We start from the raw sequence: 27,972 nt of genomic DNA, 5'->3' as shown, positions 1-27,972 counted from the left end.
GAGAAAGTGAGAAGGGAAAAGCACGCAGACATGGCTCCCAAGTTACGTGCCAGAAAAACCACCCCCAATTCCGCCCGTAAATCTACCGCTAAGGCCTCCCGGATCTCCCCCAAGACTCCTGCTTCGACCATTCCCGCCGCCGTCACCGCTGTAGAAGTCACTTCCCCGGAAACCACAGCCGACGAAATCACTACCCCGGAAACCACAGCCGTCGAAATCACTCCCCCGGAAACCACCGCCATCGAAATCACTCCTCCGGAAACCACTGCCGTTGAAATCACTCTCCCGGAGACCACCGTCGTCGAAATCACTCCCCCAGAAACCATCGCCATCGAAATCACTCCCCCGGAAACCATCGCCATCGAAATCACTCCCCCGGAAATCACCGCCATCGAAATCACTCCCCCGGACACCACCGAAGTTGATACCACTCCTTCGGAAACCACCACCGTCAAAACCATTTCCCTAGAACCCTCAGCTGAAACCGCTCCGGTAACTACCGTAGCGACTATCCCTCTGGGAACCTCTGCGCCTGAAACCTCCGATGGAACTGCTTCTCCTGGTAAACCCTCCGAACAAGAGATGGCTGATAAATCCGCCGAGCAGGAACCCGCCGGTAAAACCACCGTAAAACCAGCAGTTAAGAAAACCATCAGAGTTGTAAAGAAGGTGATCAAGAAGAAGGTCACCAAACGAGTCCTAAAGCCTTCCAATGAAGTAGCAAAACCGGAGCTTCCGCTGGTCGATGGCGATGGAAATAAAAAGCCTTCTGTTTCGGCTCCAATTGAAGTTGAGAACTCTAAGCAATCCGAGGCTCCTGAGTTCGAAGGTTCTAAATCAGATTCGGCTCTAGCTCAGAGTGATGAGGTTACCGAAACTCAATCTCGAGTCGATGCGCCAAAAGTGGATTTGGTTGGATCTCACATTGATGGGTGTGAAGTCGGAAACGTTGACGGTGATTCTGGTGTTGGAGGTGATGGTCAAGAATCGGTTCCCAAGGGAGAGGTGGAGAATTGTGAGGATGGTGGTTATGAGAAGAAAGAGGTGGACAATTCTGAGAATGGTGGTCGGAAGGAGGAAAAGGTGGAGAACTGTGAAGAAGGTGGTCGTAATGAGGAAGAGGAGAAGGGGAATGGAGCCACTAGGGATGAAGAACTGGAGATTTCAGAGCGGCGTAGGAGGAGAAAAACTGAGATTTTTGTTGGGGGACTTGATAAGGATGCCAAGGAGGACGATCTACGGAAGGTTTTCGAGAAGATTGGGGAGGTTGTGGAGGTACGGTTGATGAAGAACAACCAGACTGGGAAGAACAAGGGATATGCTTTCTTGAGGTATGCCTCCGCAGCCGATGCTAAAACGGCTTTGACTGAATACTCCAAAGTTGAGGTACTCTTTTCTTCCCCACTTCCATTTCTGCTGCTTCTTTCTGGTTTCTGGGTCATTGTTCCCTTTTGTGGCAGGAATTATCTTTCTACCGGAAGTTTTTTCTTTTTATTTTCTTAGATTGTGGTTTGTCTGTACTGGTATCGTAAATTGGATAGTTTATCTCCTACCTCCCCACCCCACCACCCCCCCCCCCCCCCCAAAAAAAAAGAAAAAAGAAAAAAGAAAAAATTAGAAGGGATAATGCTTAGAATTGTAGATGGAAAGATTTTCTTTGTACTGATGATATTGATATGAAGTTTTGAGTCAGGTGTATCGGTTTATCAATCTTGATTTGCACTATAACATGAATATTTTCTGAAAGAGAATGATTTAACACCACCCCTCAAAAAAAAATAAAAATCTAAGGAAGGTCCACGACCAAGAAGATGGAAGGCAAATGATAAGATATTTTTATATTCTTAGTTGATTTGGTCTTGTTTTCAGAAGGAAAAACTTAGGTGGTTGAGGGGGAAAAATGTGGCCCTTTGACCTAATGGCAATCGAAAGATGATTTTTTGGTGAGTCTAGTTTGGATGCCAAAAGAAACGGAAGATAAAGTGTGAAATATACTTAGAATGATTATACTATGTTGTGCTTATTGTACTGTGCTTTTAAGGGCACTTTCAATTAAATATACTTCACATGGCTTGATTAACTTGTGTGGGTAATGTAGTCCTAGGTTTGAATAGTCATACTAGGAGCCAAATAACCAGGATCTGATCTGAACAGTAGTTTCTGTGCTTATTGTACTGTGCAATATTAAATATGCTTCACAAACAAGCATTGGGCCAAAGAGAAGCCCAATCCGAGCTGACCAGGCACCTATCAAGGCACTTTATGATTAAGTTAGGGGTTTTCACTTAATGTAAGTGATCCCTGAAGAGCAACATTGATTAAGCCAAACAACTCCATCATCCCCCTGAGATCGATCATAACCGAGCTATTGAGATTAGGCACAAAACCCCCTCCCATCTCCTCATGATCAAACAAGATTTGGTTGAAATCCCCAATGACGATGAAGAGAACAGAAATAATAGAAATAAAATTAGAAAAATCATTCCAGAAACAAACTCTTTCAGAGAGACAGGGAGCAAGAAGACCAATAGCAAAAACAACAACAACTACTCAGCCTTATCCCAACTAAATGGGGTCGGCTACATGTATCTTTTCAAAAACAAAGTAAGAGGAATGGATTATAAAAAAAAAAAATGAAGAAATGGGATAAGAAAAGTAAATAATGGAAAATGAAAAATGAAAGTGAGAGGAAAGAGGGTAACCCAGGAAAATCTCAGCTACATGGTGTCGATAATGTGGATCCTTGTCCTCTAAAAGGTTCTATATGAGGTCATACTTGGCACAAGATCCAGATTAAGCATGTCATTCTTCACAACCTCAACTATGGTCTAATGTGGTCCTAGATAGGTAGGAGACCTATTAGGAGCCAAACAATAGGATCAAATAACAAAAGGGGCTGCTGGTTCGAATGGACAACACTAGGATTTAGGTCAATTCCTAGGGTTGGGGTTGGATATTGGGAAAGGGGTTTATAGGGTATTAATGGGCAGGTCTAGGGGGTCAATATGGTATAAAAAGGTTAGGGTTTGGATGAGTTTTGAAATTCTGCAATTCTGGACAGAATTGAGTTGCAGGTTTTGGGTTTTAATGGAGTGGAGGAATGGAGGGGATAGAGTGGGAGTTATGAGCTGGGTTTAAGGTCGAGTGTGGGGAGTGATATGGGGGATGTAGGCTGGAAGTAGGGTTCGAAAGTGATGGCTAAATCTGGGGTTATGGGGAAATTCTAGTGGAGGTAGGAGTGTAGGTTTAATGGAGAATTAGGGTTTGATGGATGGAGGGGGTGTGTGGATTAGGTTAGAGGATGAAGAGGGGAAGGATATATGCAGGAAATTAAAATTACTTACTGGTTTGATCTCCTTCAAAGGCAGCAGTAGCAGCTTGAAGAAGCTCGATTGAATAAGAAGAAGGACCTCCCGATCTACAAGATGCAAGGAGTCGATCGGAGTCCACCAATCTCTTCACCTTGATATTACCCACAAGGTAGCCTTGATATTACTCACAATGTTCACTCAACAGAGAAGCGAGACCTATGGCGGAAAACAAAAGCTTTTTCATTAATTAAATTCGTATGTAATGCTGGCCCCCTTACAAACTTATATAGAAGACTCAAAAATAGACTTAGACACTAAAAAGGAATGGCCTAACCCTATCCCTAATCTATTAGGTAACTTAAACTGACTAGGAAACTAGAATAGTAAAGGAAATAGATTCAAAACATGGCTGGACTTATAGAGTCCTAATCCAGCCCAAATTACATCACATGACCACTTAACCAAGTCACATGATCATTTAAATTGAACCAATTGGATGCAACCAATTTGAACCGGTTCAATTAAAAAAACATAAAAATAAACTAAGTATTGGGCTAATCCCGTATGCACCCTATATACCCATATTTTAGGCCCATAAAAGTGGCCTATTACATTAGAAAACCATGGGATCAAAGGCCCAACATGTATTTGGTGATGAATCTGCATCAACTCTCCCCAACTTGAAAAAATTCGTCCTCGAATTTTGTAGTGATGAGGGGGAAAGAACATGTGAGTAGCAGCTTTGACCATTCCCAAATAGAACTCTGGTGAGGCAAGAATATTAGGAATAAAGTTTTCAAGGTGTGGAGCTTTCTCTTCAGAGAACCATAGTGGCATAACAAATTCTATGTGCTCGACCTCTTTAAGAACAGTATCTTAGATGTCGATGATTTCTTGTGGAGTGTTCTCAACCACCACTTCATCTTCTATGTCCTTAGCCTTGTCTACTTTGCTCTCTTCAATGTAGACCTCTTCAGTAGTTTCTTCTACCATTGTGTGTTGGACCTCCACATCAATTTGATGGCCGAGCTTCTCAACCATGATCTCAACTACTGGTCCAGCTTGGTCTACTTGAATTTCTTTAGCTATAGGTTCTTGAATCTCTTCAACACAAACCGCTTTAGTAGAATCTTCTGTTGGTGCATCCGCCATTGGTGAAACTTCAAACACAGTCGATGTCACTTGCATTTGAGTTGACATGTTCGGCAGTCTCTGTGGCTGTACAGTCGATGTGGTCACATTTGGTTGTAACCCTTTTAGAGTAAACAAGTGGCATAGACGGTGTCGATCAGGTAGGACACACGAGTTGTTTTTAGGTTCAATCCAGCCTTGTCGCTCGTCCAACCAATTACAACCTACTGCAATAACGCTCCTTGGAGATGGTACCGGCTTACACCAAGCACCATCATGGTATGGGTTTACACCAAGCACCATCATGGTATGAAGAACACCCAAATTCAACAAAGACTTTACCTGTAGGCATGATGCAAATCTCTCCTGATTGGGACAACATATCCACCACGGATTGTGAAATAATGTTGTTACGTCACCTCTCATCAACAACTAATATGGCTGTGCTCCCATTGGGTAGGCGAACTCGGGTCTTGAAAACGAAGGGAGGTGGGTCTTTCGAGGCTTGGTTGGAGCTTCCCTCCGCCATAGCTCTGATACCACTTAATGTAGTCCTAGATAGGTAGGAGACCTATTAGGAGCCAAACAACAGGATCAAATAACAAAAGGGGCTGCTAGTTCGAATGGACAGCACTAGGATTTAGGTCAATTCCTAGGGTTAGGGTTGGATATTGGAAAAGGGGTTTATAGGGTATTAATGGGCAGGTCTAGGGGGTCAATATGGTATAAAAAGGTTACGGTTTGGATGAGTTTTTGAAATTCTGCAATTCTGGATAGAATTGAGTTGCAGGTTTTGGGTTTTAATGGAGTGGAGGAATGGAGGGGATAGAGTGGGAGTTATGAGCTGGGTTTAAGGTCGAGTGTGGGGAGTGATGTGGGGGATGTAGGCTGGAAGTAGGGTTCGAAAGTGATGGCTAAATTTGGAGTTATGGGGAAATCCTAGTGGAGGTAGGAGTGTAGGTTTAATGGAGAATTAGGGTTTGATGGATGGAGGGGTGTGTGGATTAGGTTAGAGGATGAAGAGGGGAAGGATACATGCAGGAAAAAGTGATGGCTAAATTTGGAGTAATGGGGAAATCCTAGTGGAGGTAGGAGTGCAGGTTTAATGGAGAATTAGGGTTTGATGGATGGAGGGGGGTGTGGATTAGGTTAGAGGATGAAGAGGGGAAGGATACATGCAGGAAATTAAAATTACTTACTGGTTTGATCTCTTTCAAAGGCAACAATAGTAGCTTGAAGAAGCTCGATTGAATAAGAAGAAGGGCCTCCCGATCTACAAGATGCAAGGAGTCGATCGGAGTTCACCAATCCCGTCACCTTGATATTACCCACAAGGTAGCCTTGATATTACTCATAAGGTTCACTCAACAGAGCAGAGCAGCAGCTATGGCAGCAAACAAAAGCTTTTTCATTAATTAAATTCGTATGTAATGCTGACCCCCCTTACAAACTTATATAGAAGACTCAAAAATAGACTTAGACACTAAAAATGAATGGCTTAAACCTATCCCTAACCTATTAGGTAACTTAAATTGACTAGGAAACTAGAATACTAAAGGAAATAGACTCAAAACATGGCTGGACTTATAGAGTCCTAATCCAGCCCAACTTACATCACATGACCACTTAAGTTGTCACATGACCACTTAACTAAGTCACATGATCACTTAAATTGAACCAATTGGATGCAACCAATTTGAACTGGTTCAATTAAAAAAACATAAAAATAAACTAAGTATTGGGCTAATCCCGTATGCTATATACCCATATTTTAGGCCCATAAAAGTTGCCTATTACATTAGAAACCCATGGGATCAAAGGCCCAACATGTATGTAACCCAACCCTAGACTTATTCCCAATGAAACAAGCCCTATTTGGTGATGAATCTGCATCGTGGCCATTTTAGGCCTGCCCTCTAGGTGACTTATCTGTATCATTTTGCTTCAGCATGATACTCATAAGAAGCAATGAAAAAGAAATAAAGTTCTGCACTCCTACTGCTTAAGACATGGACCATGGTTGTCACAGGGGGGCTTCGACGCAAGGCAACACCAACAAGGCGCCGGCCTAGGCAACCAAGGCCCCTGGATACCTAGGCGTTGCCTTGACTACTATGACATGGACCGAGTCTAATCTAACTAGATTGCTTTACAATAAGACTATAACTGCTTTAATGGGGTTAAATTTATGTCTAGACTAAATAACTTATCTATGATCCTGGAACTTATTTATTTAATTAAATAGCCACCATTACCACCCACAACTAGACATCTAAAAACTTAAAAGCAAATATTAATAAAGCCCCTGCAACTAGTTAAATCCCCAAAACCAATATATAGAATCTGACAGCTCAACTATAGAAACATGCTCATATGTGTACTAAAGCATTATAACATTGCAAAAAGTTGCTCTGTGTCAGTCTCCCTTAGTTGAGGGAAAAAGTCAACCTCGAGGTTTAAATAACTGTAGCACCAAAATCTGCATAAGTTTTCCATTGCTTGATGTCAAAGAACTCTCTTGGGACTTGTAAAATTGTGAATGGACGGCTGCAGCAACCGTTATGGAAGATCAACATCGTCTACCTTGTGCGGAATGCCAAAATCAATTTGACAAACCTTTTGTTCTTCGTAATTCAGCACAATTTATTCTTTCTTATTTCAATCATTACTTGTTCTGGTTGCAAATGGTACTGTCTTCATACCAATTGAAACATGACTTTCATCTTCAACAGTCTCTGAATCTTCAATAAGAAATTGGTCAGAAAATTGTCTACAACATATTGGTTTGTGATAATTGTGTTAAAAAATTATTTATCCACCCGTATCCCCCTTTGGATAGTCCGCCATGTTAAAAGCTCCTGTATGATATACATATTGCTTCCTCCCTTTCCTAAAAGGTCGGTTTTTTAGAGGAAGCGTTTTCTACATGGTATTAGAGCAGGCAGAGGTTACTGTATCGAGTCCCCTTCGGAGCGGGCAGGTGTTAAAAAATTATTTATCCACCCGTATCCTCCTTTGGATAGTCCGCCATGTTAAAAGCTCCTGTATGATATACATATTGTTTCCTCCCTTTCCTAAAAAGTCGGCCTTTTAGAGGAAGCGGTTTCTACAAATTGTTGTAGAGATTGCACTTGTAGAAGAGTCTTGAACATCTTGAGTAGTTAGTACAACTTGTAAATTTTTGAATTTTCTATCTATAGTTGCAATTGGGGTGCTCATTACTTCAAAATTCGTTGAGAAAGAATTGCATCATTTGATTTTTCCACATTTACTGCATTGTCCTTGTACTTCCCTATTGATTTTCTCATAAAGTATGTAATGTATCTTCATTTCAATTTGTTTTATTTGTTGAATATCACCCAGGAAACTATGTCCTAATGTAATCTGTTATGATGTGGAATTCACTAATAAAAATTGTGATTTACCTCATATTTCAATACCTTTTGTGATGAAACCTAAGGTTTGTGGGAAGCTATGTGGAACTGCACCTGTGGAGGTCAATGACACAATATTTCTTGGTAATATCGAAAAAAAATGGAAGAAAGAAGATGTAAGTTTTAAATTTTTGTTGAAATTTTCATTCAGCAATTCATTCTTGAAGTTATCAATTATATCTCTAAAATGGATCTATTTGATTGAACAGATTGTCAATCTGTTGCAAAGTATTGGGATTGAGAAAATTGACACAGTCACAGTAATGACTGATCCTAATAACGCTGAATATAATCGTGGGTTTGCATTTCTTGAACTTGAAACTAACAAAGATGCACAAAGTGCTTATAAGAAGCTTCAAAAGAAGGATGTTTTTGGCAAGGGACGGAATATCAAAGTTGCTTGGGCTGAACCTCTGAATGAGCCCGATGAAGAGGAGATGCTGAAGGTGTGTTTGGGTTATTAAGTGATTATTATTTCCTCGCTGTCAGAATTTCTATCACAGTTATATACTTTTGATTAGTGGTTTAGTTATTTAATGAATCTTTGAAGAAATTATAGGTCAGTGGTTGCCTCCTACCCACTGCATTGTGATTTAAGATATTATAGGCTTATGTTTTTGGGAGGCTTTTCTAATTTAATAGGAGAATCTGATTTATCCTGCTTATGATCCATTTGAGGTTAAATGAGCTTCTACTTTTGTAGGTTAAGTCAGTTTATGCTGAAGGTGTACCATCCTCTTGGGATGAGGAGAAAGTAAAGAAGCATTTTGAAAAGTATGGAGAGATTGACAGAATTGTTCTTGCACGAAATATGCATTCAGCTAAGAGAAAAGACTTTGCTTTTGTTAATTATACAATTCGTGAGGCTGCTCTTGCATGCATAGAGTCAATCAATAAGGAGGGGTTGACTGATGAAGGGACCAAGGTTCTGCTTTGTTATATGTGGTGGTATTCATTTGTTATTTCCATGCTTTTCTTATTATCAATTACTTTGTCCACTTGTAAATTGTTTAGGTAAATGTGAGGGCATCACTTGCAAAACCTATATCAAAGGGTAAGCAAAACAAAGGTGGCTCAAGGCCATCTACGAAGGATCATTCCAAAGAGAAGCCAAAGGCTGCCCAACGTGAGTGCATTTTTTTATCTTCCAATCATGTTAGGATTAAATTTGGTTGAGTTTATGTGCTACCAGCAGGTGCTGGTGGTTGTGAATATGTAACTTGGATTTCAGTTTACATGACCTGCTTGCAATGGTCCTGTGTATAACTACGTAATAAGAGAATCAGCTCATGCCTCTAGTAACATGGTAAGAGATATGATATTCTTTTCTATCCTTTGTTTGTTTCAGGTGACACAAGCCTAAATGCATCCTCCAACAAAAGAAAGTCTGAAGTATCTTATGGTTATACTAGAGACAGAAAATCTTCTACTACCCATGAACTTACACAGGTTTTGAGGGAGCAGGTCTCTTGGAGGCCAGGGCAGATAGGGTTAGGGAGAGGTATGTTTTAATTTAAGAATTTTCTTTCTTTTATTTTTTGATGTTAATTTTCTACTCTCCCCTTATTTGCATCCAGTCAATATATTTATCTTATTTGGTGCATGTTACGCATGCTATTCATATTATTCATTTCATATGAAATACTGTAATTTAATTAGAAATTAAAAAATAGAAAGAAGCAAAATGGATAGCTTGGTCTAACTAATAAGAGTATATACATAGAATGTCTGTCTAGGGCTTTACATGAAGATTCAAGTATTGAAATTGATTTTTCTATTGAACATCAACTTCCCTCGGTGGATGTTCTTTGGATTTTGCTTCATGGATTTTGTGATGGAAAGAAACCAAAATCCCTTCAGCGACTGTTTTTGTCCTCTTTGTTGGTGATAGAACCTATCATTGAGGTAATAATATTTCTTTCATCAACCTTCGATGAAGAATGTTCAACAGTTTCTTGTGGAACATATCATCCAATTAATCATATTTATTCATTGACTTCTGATTAAAAGAAAAAAAAGGTGTTTTCAACATTTCATGCATTGGCATGGGAATCTCTTTCTATACCATCCATGACATGGCACTTATGGTTTTCAACATAGAGCTTCCTGAAACAATGCCATGCTTCTATTAAATTATTTCAGGACTTTTGTCCAATGTTACCTGAGCCAGGAATTCAACATTCTATTCATATGGTTCTGACAACTACTTCCTTTTGCATGGCTTCAGGGGAACAAATTAGGTCCCTGGTGTCCTCCCTGAACTTTTCTTTGGTCTGGCCAATAACTTTATCAACTTCCCCCATTTCTACACTCTCTTTACTCGTGCTGTTGACAATGGTTAGATCTCTTCAAATCCTTGAATGTTATCTGCTGTTTGGATGTTTTATCAACCTTTCGACTTTGCCTTGCTATGATATTATCTTTCTTTGAGGGGAGCATAAATGCGGTTCCTTCCCAGTGTGTTTGATTACAGCACAAGTTGGGACATACCAAGTTGTTGAAAGGAGTATCATGTGAGGAAGCTCAATAACCCAACCAGCATCCATTCCTACAAATGTTTGGGATCTCCACCTTGTCTTAGATACTTGGGATCCAAAACTTCTAGTCATTGGGCTAGAGTTTCAAAATTTTGAGATTCTGGGAGGCCTTGGGCAAATTTCTAGCTTCCTTAGTCAAATGGTAACCCGGTTAATGTTTCCGATGCAATCCGGGGTTTGAAACCCTTGGTTCAGATTGCTTATGGGCCCACCCAATCAATACGAAACCAAGTATTAAGAGGGAATGTCAATTTTGTAAATAATCAGACTTTTAAAGGGGTTGTTTGGTAGGCTAAGATGGGCAGGGATACAAAAGGGATTTGTATTTAAAGAATAGGAGTAGACTAGGTAATAAAACAAAGTAAGGATAGAATCAGAATTAGGAATAGAAGGGGAGGGTAATATGGGATAGAAAAAAAATATGGTGACAAATAAAATACCTTCTCCAGACCTCCTTCAACCTTGTGACTTCTCGAGCAATATTACACATGGTAACCAGGTTCGAAACAATCAATCAAGCTCTCCCACCTTGAGCCCAAATCCCATGAGGCTTTAAGGCAAGCTTTGCACCCCCCTAAGGTCCTAACCCTTTTATTCCAACTAATATCAAACCAAACAGCAGGGATTAAGAGGAGAGTAAACTTCTGCAACTGAATCTGACGGGACACACGGAACCAGATCTGAGATCTAGTTAGAACATGCTATACCGATAATCTTTTGGACTGGGTACTTGAAGGGAAGTTTGCCCAGGGGTGAGGATGGATCTCTCAAATCTGAGAGGGAAAGGGGAAATTTTAACAGAGTTCGAGGGACTCACATTAATGAATACTGTAATTGAATAATTAATTTCCAGAGAACATAAACCAGATTAGGGAATATAATTATTATAACTCATTCAGCTGGTCTGATGGAACTGAAACTCAGGTCGAGTTCAGTAGTAAGGGAATAAAACAGTTGCTCAAATTCTCAACTCAATCCAACGGCTGGATCTGAAAATATATGTCAGTCCTAGTTAAACCAGGAGAGGGGTATAATAATAAGTCCACAGATCAGAATAGAACTCAGAGGACAGAAATATGTCGAGCAGTAAATTCTGATTATAGACCATAAATCTTAGCATTAAGCCATTAACCGATCAGTGAAATCAGAAATCGATTCAGTATAACGATGCATAGAACAGTAGATAAGAGATAAGGGCAGAATAAGGAGATTGTAAATATCTCCAGATTGGCAGGTCTGATCGAGAGGAATGCTGTTCGAGTTCTTCCTTTAGGGTCTAGAACAACTTCTTAATTTGGGAGGATCCAATGGATAGATTCCCTCAATTGACATTTGTGTAAAAAAAGCCCTTGCAAATGAATTAGGAATTGTGGGAAATTTCAGAAGATGGAAGAATGGAGAATAACAATAAGAAGAAACACAAAGCTTCACACCATAAGGTGGTTGGGAGGATCGAACACCAACCAGCCTTGATTGAACACAAGGAGCCTTGATCACACACACAATTTCTTCACCAATGGAGAAGAAGAGCAGCAACAGCAGCAATTTTTAAAATTCATAGGTGGGTAAGAACCCTCCCACGCATAGCCTTTTATTGACAAAGAAGAGGTGGAGTTGGAGTTGGTCAAGGAGAGACCCCTTAGCTGACTCCAACTTGTACAAGACAGGATCCCTATCAAAGTCTACTACCATGCCTATGTGTAAGAACCATGGATAAAAATCCACATTCCCCTGACAAGGGGATGCCATGGGTGAACCGGATCTCGGCGGTGTACCCTAAAGCAAGGACCCTGATCCCTCCTAAGAGGGTAAATGAGAAAATAGGAGCCGTCACCTAGAAAGGGTCTAGGACCCATAAATGTTCCCACTGGGGAAAGACTAATGACTCAATGGATAAAGGCTGAGGTCCACCCAAATCATTGGGTAAGTGTCAAGTTACGGATTGGGAAGGAGTTAGGCACCCAATCCGCCCGGCCCAGAGCCGATCATCCTTCTTTTGACCATTTGCTTGAATAAGTCTTGCTTGTAACTCTAAAACTAATTATTCTAGATCTAAGTCATCCTAAAACTGAACACCTAGGACTAGGTATCTTTGTACAGACTGAGCAACCCTATGCCAAATTCCTATATCATTCTACCCTAGGATATATAAGGTGATTAAACCGACATAACAAACAATTAAAATAATAAAACAGGTGATGAATATGTACAATCTAATCACATTAGCACATGCAATATATAACTAAATTATTCTAATTTGGCTAGTCATGGCATGCATGGAATTCACATAATTAAAACATACAAATTTACTAATCCTACTCATGTCAAGTAAGCAAGAAGAAATTCCAAACATATGCAGGCTAGGTGATGGGCTAGCCCAAATCCCGTCCTACACGTCCACATCCCACGGGGGACTAAAGTATTTCGTGTTTCAACTCATAGCCACCGGATGGGCTCTTTCCTTCTCACACGTTCCAATTCTAAGACCGACCAAAAGGCATCGAGTGATACAACCCCGGGGTCTCGCTTTAGACGGTGACGTGCACTTAAACCCGAGTGTGGGTTATAGCCTCTCCCCTCACGGCCTAATCTTGGCCGATGCCAAACCAAAACTAAGGCCAAATGGCTCCAAATCAAAATGGGCCTAAATTTGAAACGTGGCCCACACCCGAAATCTGAACCAAACTGAATCCATATCTTGAAACCTCAAGCTCAAACCCTTTTCTTAATTAAGTGATTTATCAACATTGAAGGCCCAAACCAAACCCGGGCCCAATATTTGATCATACTCGGAATCACCCACTTGGAAAACCATGGGCCCGGCCACAAATAGACTCAAACATGGAGTCTAGACAAATGGTCCAATTTTAAAATGCCTTTATATTAGAACACAAAAGTGAAACCAAATGGACCGATTCCATCCTATATCATTATAGCCCAAAACCAAACATTTATTCTTAAGCTGGTTTAGCAATGGGCTATGATTCAACCGACCTAAACCAAAATCGGAATCAACTGGACCCAAATGATTGGGTCCAAACCAAACCCACGATCTTAATGGTCTAAAATCCAATTCCAAATCTGGAATAAAGTTTGATCAAGCCCACAACGAATTAAAACCTAGACCCAATCATCCAAAACTGATCAAAAGCAGCTCAAGCCCAGCCCACGAAACATAATTTGATTCAAGAATTAAATTGCGAAACCCAAAGCCCTAGACCGACAAACCGCTTTGATTGCTTAGATAATTTTAAACAATGAGTCAAAAATGGTTGCCAGTCCCTCCTTCATTAAATTACATGCATTTAGAGTAAGCCAAGTACCCAATCTGATCAAAACTCTTCCAAATGACCCGAATATTTGGGTTTAAATAACCCAAAGTCTGCTGGCCATAAACGAGATGGTTTGGTGTTCAAACAAACACAGAAAATAACGAATTAAGGCCCAGCCATAATAGAGATGATCACCAAAGAGATTAAAACCGATCAAGGGAATACACCACTATTCACAGATCACAATCAGAATCACAGTAGATGAAGGAAATGGCCAGTACATCATACATGAAAGAGAAAACCAGAAGCAAACGATTATGGCCATGGCTGAAACTTAAAAAAACTTACCAAGAGGTCAACAAGGGTGGGGGCATGGCAGCACAACAAATAACAACGTTTCAGGGATTCAAGAATGAACAAAAAATAAAGGAAATGAAGAAGGGAAATGGGGACAGATAGCACATAGGAATCAGAAAAATAGAGCAAATAAAATGAGGATAAAAATATACCTGAGGGTCTTCGTGTGGCTCCACGATGCAATCGGCAGTGAACTTGAGATCAAAGGATAAAGAACTTATTACAGATTGGGGATTGAAATGGGGAAGGGATTATTACAAATCAGGGATTAAAAAGGGGAAGGGGTTTGATTACAATCCAATATGAACAAATAAAAAAAAACCAAACAGAAATGGAGACGACAGTTCAAGTAGTGCTAGCAGAATCACTTGAGTTAGAGCAACCCTACACGAAATGCTCCACTGTCCTCTTCATAAATGCTGCAGACATATCTTCCAAATAGATCGAAAAATACCAGAAATGGAAGTGGGTAAAGGGATCGTTAACCTCAGGGAGAGTGGAAAGAGAATAGAGATGGGTGGGGTTTGATATGGAATAAAAACTAGAAAATAGAAACTGAAGATAAAGAAGTTGGTTCGGTGGAGATTAGAAGAGGGAATTTATCTCTTGGAGATGGGTTTTTAGATGGAGAAGAGAGAATAGGGTGTTGGAGATAGGGGTTTAAAGATGGGAAAACAAAAAAAAAAAAAACAAATGGATTTGGTAGGTCTCAGAAATGCAATGAAGATGGTAAGAAAAGAAATCAAAGTAAAAGAAGGAGAAGTGGAGAAGAAGAAGACGATGTCGGACGAGAATCTTCTACCCCGGCTCAGGGAAGCTTCGACCCTTCTTGTCTCAGTGCCCTTTCGTTCTCTCCTTCTTCCTCACCCTCTCTGTTTCTGTTTTTTTGAAATCTTCTCTCTTCGCTCTCCTCTCTCTTTTCTCTCCGTTTCTCTGTGTTTTTTCTTTTCTTTCACTCTCTCTGGTTTTTCTCCCAATGACGATGACCCCTCTTTGTTTTTGCTTTTCTCTGAAATCCCTTCTTTTGAAATCCGTTTTCTCCTCTCTCCTCTCTCTTTTCTCTCTTGGCTCTCCCTATCTTTTCTCCATCCGTTTTCTCTCGTCTTTTTTTCTTTTTGAGAAATCCCCCTTTTGGAATGACAGCTGTCCCCCCTCCATAATTCTCTCCTCTTTCTCTTTTAAAGCTCTTTCTTAATTTAGGGTTTAGGTGTTTTTACTATTTTACCCCTTTCCCAATCTAGGTTTAGGTTTTTATTTTGTTTCTTTCCCATTTTACCCCTTCCCTCTTTTAGGTTTAGGTATCTTTTGCTTTTTCCCATTTTAGCCTTAAATGGAATCTCATCTTAGGTGCCTCCTTTTTTAAATGTTTTTTCCTGTTTTACCCTCCCCCTTGTGATTTTAGAAATTGCTTTCTTTTTTTTGTTTCCCATTTTGCCCCCCTCTTTCTTTTTAGGTTTTAGATATCTCTTTTTTTTAAAAGCTTTCCCATTTTACCCACCTCTTTCTTTTTAATTCCCCTTTATGGACTTGGCACCAATGGGCTTTTCCATGGGCCAAGTCCACACATTCTCACTCTTTTTTATTTTTGACGTGTCCGCCGGTCCTTCGTGTATCGTCATCGCCAGGGGGGGGTGACAAAAATCAGGTGTCTACACTATGTCAACTTTAATAGGTGATGTGGACAACTTGAAAACAACTAAGGACTTGACTTAAAAACAAAGAAAATAAAACTTGAATTTAATTGACCCAACATTGGACCACAGCTTAGATTGAACCACTGGTTTAATTGGACTGAACTAAAGACACTTCAAAAGAAAGTAAGTTAAAAGGAAACAGAATTAAACTAACTAGGCCACGCTAGGCTGCTGGCCTCTTGGATCTCCTGCGATAGACCTTCAGATCTGCGTCACACATGAGTGGATATCAACACCGTTAATTGCAGGAACAGGAGCAGGCAGAAAAGGGAAGTAATAACGGAAGGGGAACCGGATATTTATCAAAAAGAAATTGCTCCCAACCAAAATATCCTAGGTATCTAACCCTTACCTAAAATAAAAGATTACATAATATTCTCCCAAAGAAAATAAATCTCCTTAATATCCTACGAAACCGATACCCGTTTTAGAATTGGCTCCTTGTGGTCTATTAGTCTCAATGGGTTAAACTGGTCCAACCAAATATTTGCATCAGTTTCTGAACTTGTCTTCTAGAGTTGAACAGGAGGTTATGAGGACAATTGATCTGCCCAGTATTAGCATTACATCATACATAATTAGGAAACAATAGCTTTCTGTTTGTCCATTGAGTCAGAATGCATGCACTTTGGCATCCACCTTTTTTTGTTCATTTAAATTGTTGTCAAGCTGTCGCCTAAGGTCCAGGCACCTTCTTGGGTCCAAGGCTACAACACGCCTTGTTTTATGCAAGAAAGGTGATAGCCTTGGATGCTGAGACATCGCCATCTAGTCGCCTTGTGACACTATACTTTATGTTATATCAGTTGTTTGACACTTCACAAGCGTTTTTATTGTTTTGTTTTAATATGCCTAAATTATATATCCTATGCTTTATTTATCATATTTTGGTTATCTCATATTAGGTCATTGCTAGTATAATTATATCATACTGCATTGGTGTGGCTTCTATGTTGCATATAAGCACAATTATATAAATTATCATTTTATGTTACATATTCTGGAAACAACCTCTTTGCGAAAGCGGGGGTAAGGCTGCGTACATTATGACCCTCTCCAGACCCCGCAGTGGCGGGGGCCTTGTGCACTAGGTACGTCCTATCATTCTATATTTCATATATAGCATACCTAGGTAGGCGCCTTGTCACCTGCGCGTCCCTCCATCACCTTGGGTTGCCTAGTCGCCTTAATAACTATGATACAAACCATTAACATTTTTTTCAAATATCACAAGGAAGTTAAACATCCATCTTAACTTGTTTGTTCATATTAGCATTTTTGTTTACATGATTGTGGGGGGGGGGGGGGAGGGTTTGCTTTTGTGCATGTTGTCTTATCTGGTTTCTCTTATGCTTGTTTAGGTGTCTGTTGTCTGAGTATTTTATTTAAAAGCATTTGTATGCCCCGTGGTTTCAAATAGAATTGAAAGGTGGTGTTACCGTACGTGCTTGACTTATGCTAGATACCATTAGGACCCTTGTCCTCAGTTATTGATGTAGACCAAGTTAAAAGGGTAAAGAAAATAGAAATAAGGAAGGAAATTGGATAAAATTTCATTAATGAGGAGTATACAAGGATAAGTAGAGGGTTTGAGGACCCACTCACCCAACAAGAGAGGTCTCACTCAACTTTCAAGGTGAACAACAACAACAACAACTCAGCCTTATCCCAACTAAATGGGGTCGGCTACATGGATCCTTACAAAGTAGGGAAAACAAAGGTCCTCACAAAGTTTAAGTAAAGTAAGAAAAATGAAGAAATGAGAAAAGTGATAAGTGGGAAAATGAAAAATGAGAGTGAGAGAAAATAGGCAAGCCCAGGAAATCAGGAAAATCTCAGCTACCTGATATCGACAACTTGGATCCTTGCCCTCCAATAGGCTCTATCTGATGTCATACTTGGCACAAGATCCAGACTTTGCATGTCATTCTTCACAACATCACCTATGGTAATTTTGGGCCTGCCCCTAGTTCTTTTAGCTCCCTCAATCGGAATCAGGTCACTCCTCCTTACTGGAGCGTCCCTAGACCTCCTTTACACATGACCAAACCATCTCAGATGACATTCTTGGACAATGTTGCTGATCGGGCAACTTCCATATCGGCTTTAATACTTTTGTTCCCACTTTACCCTTCCTAGTTTTGCCGCGCATCCATCTTAACATCCTCATCTCTGCAACACATAGCTTCGTTATATGGCACTTCTTAACTACCTAACATTCTGCCCCATACATCATAGCAGGTCGTACCACAGTCTTGTAAAACTTTCCTTTAAGCTTTAAAGGAATGTGTAGGTTACACAGTATTCCGGTCGCCCCTCACCATTTCATCCATCCCACTTTAATTCTTTGTGAAACATCATCATCTATATCACCTTCTTTGTGTATGATAGACCCCAGATATCTGAATTAGTCACTTGGTGGTAACTCTCTCTCTTCAATTTTCACCATGTCATCATCCATCATAGTTTGGCTAAAGTTACACATCATATACTCCGTCTTTGATCTACTAATCTTAAAGCCACTTGCTTCAAAGGTCGATCTCCACAACTCTAACTTAGCGTTAATCCCTGCTTTTGTCTCATCCACCAAAACGATATCATCAGTGAATAGCATACACCATGATACCTCATCTTGGATATTCCTGGTTAATTCATCCATGATAAGCGCAAACAGACAAGGTCTTAGGGCTGATTCTTGATGTAACCCAACCATAATTGGGAATTCCTTGCCCTGACCTCCCACAGATCTCACACTAGTCACCATATTCTCCTACGTATCTTTAATTACATCTATATATTTACTTGATACCCTTCTCTTCGCAAGAACATACCGGATTAGATCTCTGGGGATTCTGTCGTAGGCTTTCTCCAAGTCAATAAAGACCATATGGAGGTTCTTCTTGGTAGCTCTACATCTTTCCATGAGCCTCCTTAGTAGGTAGATAGCTTCAGTCGTGGATCTACTTGTCATAAAACCAAATTGATTCTTGGAGATATGAGTCTCTCTTCTCAGACGGGTTTCAATAACCTTCTCCCAAAGTTTCATAGTATGACTCATTAGTTTTATGCTTCTATAGTTATTACAGTTCTGGACATCGCCCTTATTTTTATAGATTGGAACTACAATACTTCTCCTCCACTCATCTAGCATTTTCTTTGTAATTATAATCTTGTTAAATAACTTGGTTAACCAATAAACCCCACATGATCCTAGGGCCTTCCACACTTCTATTGGGGTCTCATCTGGGCGTGGTGTCTTGCGCACTTTTATCTTTCTTAAGGCTTCTTTTACTTGAGCCACACTAACTTTTCGTACATATATATGATGTTTGGTGTCTTGATGACTAATGTAATTAACCGAATCGACCATATTCGAACTATCTCCATTTAGAAGTTCACAAATATACTCAGCCCATCTCCTCACAATGTCCTCATCCCTTACCAATACTTTTCCATCCTCCCTTTTTATGCATCTCACCTGGTCAAAATCTCTACTCTTCCCTTCTCTCGACTTAGCTATCTTATAAATAGCCTTTTCTCCTTCCTTTGTGTTTATATTAATATAGAGCTCCTCATATTTCCTTGCCCTAGCCATCCCCACCATCTTCTTAGCCTCGTTTCTGGCCTTAATGTACCTCTTTTTATCTTCTATTTCCTTAGTCTGTTCCCAAGTCTTAAACCTCTCTTTCTTGGTCTTGATGGCTGCTTGGACCTCCTCATCCCACTACTAGGTCTCCCTAGCGGACTTATGCCTACCCTTTGCTTCCCCGAGAACTTCTTTGGCAACCCTCTTAATACAAGTCATCATCTCGTTCCACATGACATTGGTGTCTCCCTCTAAGTTTCGTTTTCCTTGTTTGACCACATTTTCCATAAATGTACCTAGGGACTCACCTTTTAGTCTCCACCATCTTATCTTAGGGTACATAGGTTCCCTCCTACACTTTTGTGCTCTGAGGCACATATTTAAGACCACCAGTCTATGTTGGGTGGTTAGACTCTCGCTAAGAATAACCTTACAATCCTTACACAACAACCTGTCTGCCCTTCTAGTTAGGAAGAATGAAATAACATTACGTGTATATAAGAAAGAAGAAATAAAAAATAAAAAAAGTAGGAATGAAAGAAGAGAAGAAAGGAGCCGTTGGAGGGGGCATTAATTGCTCTTTTGAATGTTGGGGGTGAGTTCCATGGGATTGGGCCTAAGAAGGTGGGTTGCACCAGTTATGCCAGATGGAGTTGCCCAATGTGGAATTTGGGTATAAGTGCTATTGTTTCTGCTGGGTTTGTAATCTTTAATTTTCTCTAGGCACTCTGAATCTTCAGTTTTGCACCTCTAGTTCTTTGAAGTACTTGATTTAGGGACTTTGATTTCTGCTTCCAGGCTACAGAGATCAGGATTATACACACCCCATGCCTGGAGGGAAACGCCCATTATCTGCGCTGGTAACTCCAAATTTTGGTGATAAGATGTACTTTTTGTTGCTTCCTGCCTGCTTGACATTCCCTCAACTCTTTGTTGGTTGCTGCAGGGAGATAACATACCTTTTTCAGACCCACGAGTATATCCTCGTGCACGCTTGGATAGTTCTTTTCCGGTTGCAAGCTCAAGGTATTATTATTTTTGTGTTCTAGCACATGTAACTTTCGGAAAGCTTATTTGATAGAAAATCTTTGCACATGCAGTAAATTATTTTTGTTTCTCTTGCTGTATAGTTACAGTACATTATCCCAAGGTATAAGTGGAGCATCCCTCCCCTATTATCAGCAATCCATTGCCGGTCCAAGATCCGGTAGGCTTGACCTGTCCTATTACCAGCATTCAATTGCCTTGTTGTTAGTTGCACTTAACATTGATTGACCTTTTTTCTTTGTGTTAGATACACCTTATGGGTCTGCAGCAGATCATTCAGGTTACCTCCAGGTAGGCTCTACACACTCTAATAATGACTTCTGCTCTATGCATTGCCCTGTGCCCCTTTCTCTGGCTCAGCAGCTTCCAATGCTGTGTATTTTACATGCACAGTGTGTTAATTTTGTCAGATATTCTTATCACTAATGTTTTGTTCCTAGAAGCTTGTGGATGAAATAGCATACTAGTCACTAAATGCACAGAAAACATCACAACTCTATCAACAACATGTTTTTACCAGAAACAGGAAAAAAAGGGTACATAGGTTATCGTGTTTTGATTTTCTCTGTGGTACCCTAAATGGAGGCGGTGTTAATTACTTAAATGTTCTAAAGATATTTCTGACTTCCTATGGCCTTCCTTTCCTGATACTTAGTTGCGCATGTGTCCACCCTGATTTCATCGGAGCCATCATTTATCATGGATGTTTGAATGTGGTGAACTCTGTACATATGATTGTGGTCTTATAGTAATGCAAAAGATAGGAAAAATATAATCTTTTTGGAGCATTCTGTTCGGCACAGAAAGAGTTGCTTGGGTTTTCCTAATTTCTCTTTGGTCATTCTTTTATGCTTTATCTTTTCTTTCTGTAGCTCTTCCATTTAGATGTTTCATTGTTCTCTGGATCTTGTCCTGCAGGCAAGACTAGGAGCTGCCCCACCCTATGGAAGTGGTCTTTATCGCAGATGTAAGTTAATAATAAATGTTATATTATCTACTAGAACTAAGCGAACGACCTGAATTGTCTTTTTTTTTTTTTAGAATTTACTGTTTATTGTTATTTTAATTTCTAGTTTATTTTAACACAAACCTGCATCGTAAATATTGTTAATTAAACAGTGGGCATTGTATTGCATTTTCTTGAAACATGGTCTTCAGGACTCCTCAAATGATCATGGCCAAGTATAATTGTAGAGAGATTTAAAATTAGGGAAAGGCTTGGATGATTTATTCACCCCAAGCACATCTTTATTTATAAGAGTAATAAAAGAATAAAATTATGTACATGAGCAATGTGGGACTAAACCACTTAATAAAATAACAAAGAAAAGAGGTCCAGAATACCCCCACGGTATTCTGGCCATATATCTAACACTCCTCCTCAGGTTGGAGCATATATATCATGCATGCCCAACTTGACTAAGATAGGATGAAACAGCTTGCTACTCAGTCCCTTAGTGAACACATCAGCCAGTTGATCAGTAGACTTCACAAAAGGAACACAAATGAGGCCGGCCTCAAGTTTCTCCTTGATGAAATGTCGGTCAACCTCCACGTGTTTAGTACGATCATGCTGGACAGGGTTATGAGCAATGCTAATGGCTGCTTTATTGTCACAATAAAGCATCATGGGAAGATGGACAGCAACACCGATATCCTGTAATAATCCTTTAAGCCACGAGTTCACAAATTCCTTGGGCCATCGCACGAAACTCGGCTTCAAGATCGACCTGCCACAACATTCTGCTTCTTGCTACGCCAGGTGACAAGGTTCCCACCAACAAAGGAACAAGAACCGAGATAGATTTCTGTCGGAGAACCAGCCCAATCGGCATCAGATAGGCTTCAATCTTAAGGTGACCCGTGGGAGATAGAAGGATTCCCTTTCCTGGAGCAGACTTCAAATACCTCAAAATACGACGGACTGCATCCATATGAGAGGAATAGGGATCATGCATGAACGCTCACCAAACTCACAAAGAATCGCAATGTCGGTCGTGTGTGAGAAAGGTAGATTAGCTTGCCCACTAACCGATAAACACCCTTGTCAACAGCTCACCCTCTTTCTCCCTAAGTTTTGTAGTAGCTTCCATAGGAGTATCTGAAGGATGACAGCCTAGCAGCCCTGTTTCAGTCAATAGATCAAGAACATATTTCCTTTGAGAAAGAAAGATGCCCTTTGAAGAGCGAGCAACTTCTATCCCTAGAAAATATTTCAGAGGACCAAGATCTTTGACCTCAAACTCACGGCCAAGGAGGAGCTTCAAATCCCTGATAGCATCACCATCATTACCAGTGACCACAATATCATCCACATAGACTATGAGAAGAGTTACCTTGTCACCAACTCGTCTGATAAACAAAGTGTGATCAGCATTACTCTGCCTATAACCTGCTGAAATCATAGCCTTGTGAAATCTGCCAAACCATGCCCTAGGTGACTGTTTCAGCCCATAAAGTGCACGCTTCAGTCTACAGACCTTGCCCTTGGTCCTGTCATCAGAGAAGCCTGGTGGAATGTCCATATATACCTCCTCCTCAAGCTCCCCATGGAGGAAGGCATTCTTTACATCTAACTGTTGAAGATCCCACCCAAGATTTACAAGACAGGATAATAGCACCGGACAAGGTGTTGAGCTTCGCCGGTGCAAAGGTCTCCTGATAGTCAACTCCATAAGTTTGAGTGAACCCCTTTGCAACCAGACGTGCCTTATATCGATCCACGAACCATCGCCTTCGTTTGACCACGAAGACCCATCTACATCCAACTGGTTTCTTTCCGGAGGAAGAGTCACAAGCTCCCATGTATTATTTTTATGTAGTGCTCTCATTTCTTCCAACATTGCTGCCTTCCACTTTCCATCTGTAGATGCTTCCTGCCAAGTTTTAGGAATCGAAACAGAAGAAAGAGAAGATACAAAAGCACGAAAAGATGGAGAAAGAGAACTATAAGAAACAACACGAGATATGGGATGTAAAGTACAAGTCCTAGTACCTTTGCGGTGAGCAATAGGTAGGTCGGAAGAAGAGGGATTACCGGAGATGGAGGATCTCGGATCTGGAGCCGCAATTGGATGGGTATTGGTGCTAAAGTGGATTGCAACGCCCTCTGTTGGTTCTCGCCTTGTGTAGGTGAGTATGTTGGAATTGTCAATTCTCTTCGAAATTCACCAATAGTTCTCTGGACTGGAGTCAGCTCCCCCTGAATAGGAACATTAACAACACTATTTTCTATGGTCTCCCCCTGTAAAGGATTCCCATTAGGTGAGGGAGGAACAGCCGGAGGAGGTTGGACATCATCCAAAGGAGGTTGGGCATCAGTCAAAGGAGCCTGGGCAGTAGCCGTGGGTGCCATCAAAGGAGGCTGGACAGCAACCAGAGGAACCTCTAGTGGAGGAATCTCAAAGGGCACATCTTCACTAGAACTCTCCCCTTGAAGAGGTGGTGAAGAATAATAAGAAAGGGTCTCATGGAAAACAACATCCATACTCACCAAGGTACGACGGGAAGGAGGATGGTAACACTTATAACCTTTCTGGGTTGGAGAATAACCCAAGAAAATACAACGGAGCCCACGAGGCTCAAGCTTGCCTGGAGATCTGGTATCCCTAGCATAACACACACACCCAAATACTTTGGGAGGGACAATAAAGGAGGAATGGCCCAGTAAAATATCAGAGGGGGTACGGGAATTAAGAACCCGAGAAGGGAGCCTATTAATGAGATAGGCGGCAGTGAGAACCGCATCCCCCCAATATTGAGAAGGAACATTCCTCGCAAACATCAAAGCCCGGGCCATTTCCAACAAATGGCGGTTTTTTCTCTCTGCCACACCATTCTGGGCAGGGGTATCAACACAACTAGTTTGGTGAATAATGCCATGATCAGCCAAATATTTTTGAAATTGGGATTCAGTAAATTCGGTTCCATTATCACTTCTCAATATTTGGAGAGTAGCCTGGAACTGAGTTTGAATCATCTTATGAAAATGCTGAAAACATGAGAAAACCTGATTTTTAGTGTGCAAAAGATATACCCAAGTGTTCCGAGAATGACAATCAATAAAAGAGACAAACCAGCGATGACCAGAAATAGAGGGCTTGCGACTAGGGCCCCAAACATCAGAATGTACCAAATTAAAACAAGAAGAACTCCTTTTATTTGAAATAGGATATGTTGAACGTGTCTGTTTGGCCAGAACACAAGCCTCACAAAAAAAGTCATCCTTAGTATGTAGGGTGACCAAACTAGGAAATAAATGAGCTAAAATTCCTAAAGGGGGGTGACCTAACCGAGAGTGCCACTGGTAAAGTTCAGAAGAGACCAAGGAGGTCTGATGCAGCGGAGAAGGCAATGGTGGTGGAGAGAAGCGACCGTCATCAAGAAGGTACAAGCCACCATGCACTCTACCCAATCCAATCGTCTTCCCAGAGTCCAGATCCTGAAACACACAATGAGATGGAAAAAAAATGACTTTGCAGTTAAGATCACGAGTAATACTACTAATGGAAAGAAGGTTAGTAGTAAAATTAGGAATATGTAAAACAGAAGATAAGGGAAGAGAGGAAGTGCAGTTGATGAGTCCTTTTCCAGATATTGAAGAAAGGGACCCATCAGCCACTTTGACCTTATCTTTCCCAGAAGTGGGAGAATATCTGTGAAACAGACTAGAGGAACCGGTCATATGATCTGTGGCCCCAGAATCTATGATCCAAGGATGGGAAGCCACAGAAGCACAATGACCTACAAATGGAATACCTGACCGGGCAAAGTGTGAACCTGAAGGAGCTGAGGAATTGGCAGTAGCTGATGTAGTAGAGGCAGCCGCAGCGGAAGTCCTGAGCATACGTAGGAGGGCCTGTAGATCATCCTGGGATAGACCAGTGTCAGTAGTAGGGGCTGTAGTAACAGTCTCAGTCTGATGGGCCTTGGTCTTTGTCTTGGCAGCCCGTTTAGCTTCAAAATCAGCCGGTTTCCCATGAAGTTTCCAGCACTTCTCTTTGGTGTGATAGGGTTTGTGACAGTGCTCACAAACAACAGTCCCTGTAGTAGAATCACCAAGAGAAGCAGTGCCACTAGGTGCAGAAGGGGTCGGGGCAGCAGCCTTGAGAGCTGATCTATCAGTAATAGGCGGGTGCAACATGGCAGCCCTACGGTGCTCCTCAGATGAAACCAATGCATAAGATTGTTCGAGTGTGGGAAAAGGCTTATGGCCCAACACTTGAACACGAATTGGATCATACTGCACATTCAAGCCAGCCAAAAAATCATAGACCTTGATCTTGTCCACATGCTTCTTATAGGAAGCAATATCAGCAACTGTAGACGGGTGGAAGTCAGAAAAGTGGTCTAATTGCTGCCACAGACTGCGTAGAGTAGCATAGTACTTCGAAACTGAAAGTTCACCTTGAGTGGTATGGAGGACCTTCTGCCTAAGTTCATATACCTGGGCATCATTGCCAAGCTGCCCGTAGGTTTCCTTGCAAGCAGCCCAAATCTGTGCAGCTGTGTCTAGAAGAAGAAAGTTATGCTGCAAATCTGTAGTCATTGAACCAATTAAGTAGGACATGAGAACACCATTATTAGCAAGCCACCTGTCCTGAGCAGGGCCTGGGGCAGTAGGTTGAACACTAGTGCCATTAATATGGCTGGTGAGACCACGGCCAGCAATGGCAAAAGAGGCAGACCTGGACCATAAAAGGTAATTCGAGCCATCAAGTTTAATAGGATTTGGTGTGAAGCTGTGGTAGTCAGTCTTGTGGTGACCATCGGTAGGTGGCTGATCTGAAGTAGCTGAAGAATCGTGAGAGTCACCCATACTGCCAGTAAAGAAGTCCAATAATGTCTTCAAGTGAAGGCTGAACTAACCCCAAAAAATCAGAGACAGCAGCAGTGAAGAACCCTATATCGAAATTGACAGGGTTTTGGAAAAAAACCCTGAATTGTGGAGATCGATAAAGGGACAAGAGAGGGATAAAACTGCAGGTAAATAGCAGCAACTGAAGTCGATTGACCCTGTATAATGGAGAAAATAACCTGCAGAAATATAGGTCCAATAGGCAGCAGCAGCCCCAAGATCGATGGATGTCAGGGTTTTGGAACAAACACCTATGATGATATATCGATCTTAGAGAGGTCTTCAAAACTGAACTGTGAAGGCCCAAATTGCAGTCGAGTGTGTCCTTGAAAGTGTAGAACCAGCCCTGCAGAAGTAGAGCCAAAGTGTAGCAGCAACAAGCAGCCCCACACCCAAAGTCGACAATTGTCAGGGTTTTGGAAAACCCTGAAGATGGAGATTGATTGGGAGTGGAGGTCTTCAATGAAGGAGAATATATATGCTGAATAGATGCTGGAAAGGGTGCTGAAGAAGCTCCAATAAGGGAAGAACAGCCTGCAATAATGGTAGGGGCTGATCTTCTAAAAAACTTGAAGACTTCAAAACCGCAGGTAGAGTCCAGCAGCTATCGAACAGGGATTGATCATGGAAAAAACATAAAAGAGGTTGGGAGGGGCAGCACCTAAGTCATACGACCACCTCTTGTAGTGCTGCCCTTAGGAAAAAAAGGAGAACAAAGGAGAAACAAGGAGGGAGAAGGAGGAAAAACGATGGAGGAGAGAGAAGGGAAAAAAAAAAAATCGATGGGGTTGGTCCCTAATTCGAAATCAGCTCTGATACCATGTAGAGAGATTTAAAATTAGGGAAAGGCTTGGATGATTTATTCACCCCAAGCACATCTTTATTTATAAGAGTAATAAAAGAATAAAATTATGTACATGAGCAATGTAGGACTAAACCACTTAATAAAATAACAAAGAAAAGAGGTCCAGAATACCCCCACGGTATTCTGGCCATATATCTAACAATAATTGCAATTGATCAGATGATAATTACATAAAAACCTGTCATTGCTTGGAACCATACAAAAAATGTACTGGACCAACAATCAGCGACAACAGATGATCCCCCAAACATTTTCTCCATCTCTCATTTGGTTGGTCAAAAAGGGATTTCATGGGGAGCTTGTATAAGCTCCAGAAAAACAGGGCAGAGATAGATAGTTTGATATCATTTGATCAGATTGATTTTTGAGTGTAGGCAGTCTGTATGTGGCACTGATCAAGTCATAGGTCCTGATCTGTTGTTCTGACGTACATGGAAGTTATTGGTGCCTGCATCAATGATGCTCCTTTTGTTAGACATTTATACTTGTTTGGGTTATTGTAGACGATGTATCTGTGATTCTGGATGATGCTTAGACCCAGGACTTTGAAAGGCTTAGTTTGACATTCACTGGGATCTCTTCTTGTAGTGTCTGCAGTCTTCTTGTCCACATTCTAACGTTTTGCTGTTTGTTGCAGACTGACGTGTATATCAATTGGATCAAAGCTAAGCAGACTAGCAGTGCTGATACTTGTTCGCACCTCTACAATTTGTCAGATCAAGACTAATTGGTGTTAATATACTCAGAAAAGTCACTCGTCTTTGGATCGGGATGCCAATGAGGCCAAAATTTTTGGGAGAAAATCTTAACTGTGTAGTCTGTAGTTTCCCCCCCTTCTTTGTAAAAAGCGGTGCAGTCATTTCATTTTCTTCATATTAGTT

The 27,972-nt window shown here is 41.0% G+C and overlaps 1 protein-coding gene across 1 annotated transcript; it reads left to right on the top strand.

Moving 5' to 3' along the window:
• The first annotated feature begins 30 nt into the window (after positions 1-30).
• Positions 31-27,972, top strand: LOC122665774 (nucleolin 2-like). The gene is made up of 13 exons (XM_043861938.1): positions 31-418; positions 449-1,386; positions 7,903-7,992; positions 8,086-8,322; positions 8,580-8,801; positions 8,891-9,002; positions 9,225-9,377; positions 20,121-20,182; positions 20,269-20,348; positions 20,453-20,529; positions 20,617-20,660; positions 21,288-21,336; positions 27,729-27,972. The coding sequence occupies exons 1-13, from the start codon at positions 31-33 to the stop codon at positions 27,731-27,733; spliced, it is 2,457 nt and encodes an 818-aa protein (XP_043717873.1). The 3' UTR covers positions 27,734-27,972.

Source organism: Telopea speciosissima, chromosome 1, assembly GCF_018873765.1.
Source record: "Telopea speciosissima isolate NSW1024214 ecotype Mountain lineage chromosome 1, Tspe_v1, whole genome shotgun sequence".
Taxonomy (NCBI): Eukaryota; Viridiplantae; Streptophyta; class Magnoliopsida; order Proteales; family Proteaceae; genus Telopea; species Telopea speciosissima.
The sequence above is the reverse complement of the archived record's forward strand: the minus strand, read 5'-3'. Positions and strand labels throughout refer to the sequence as shown.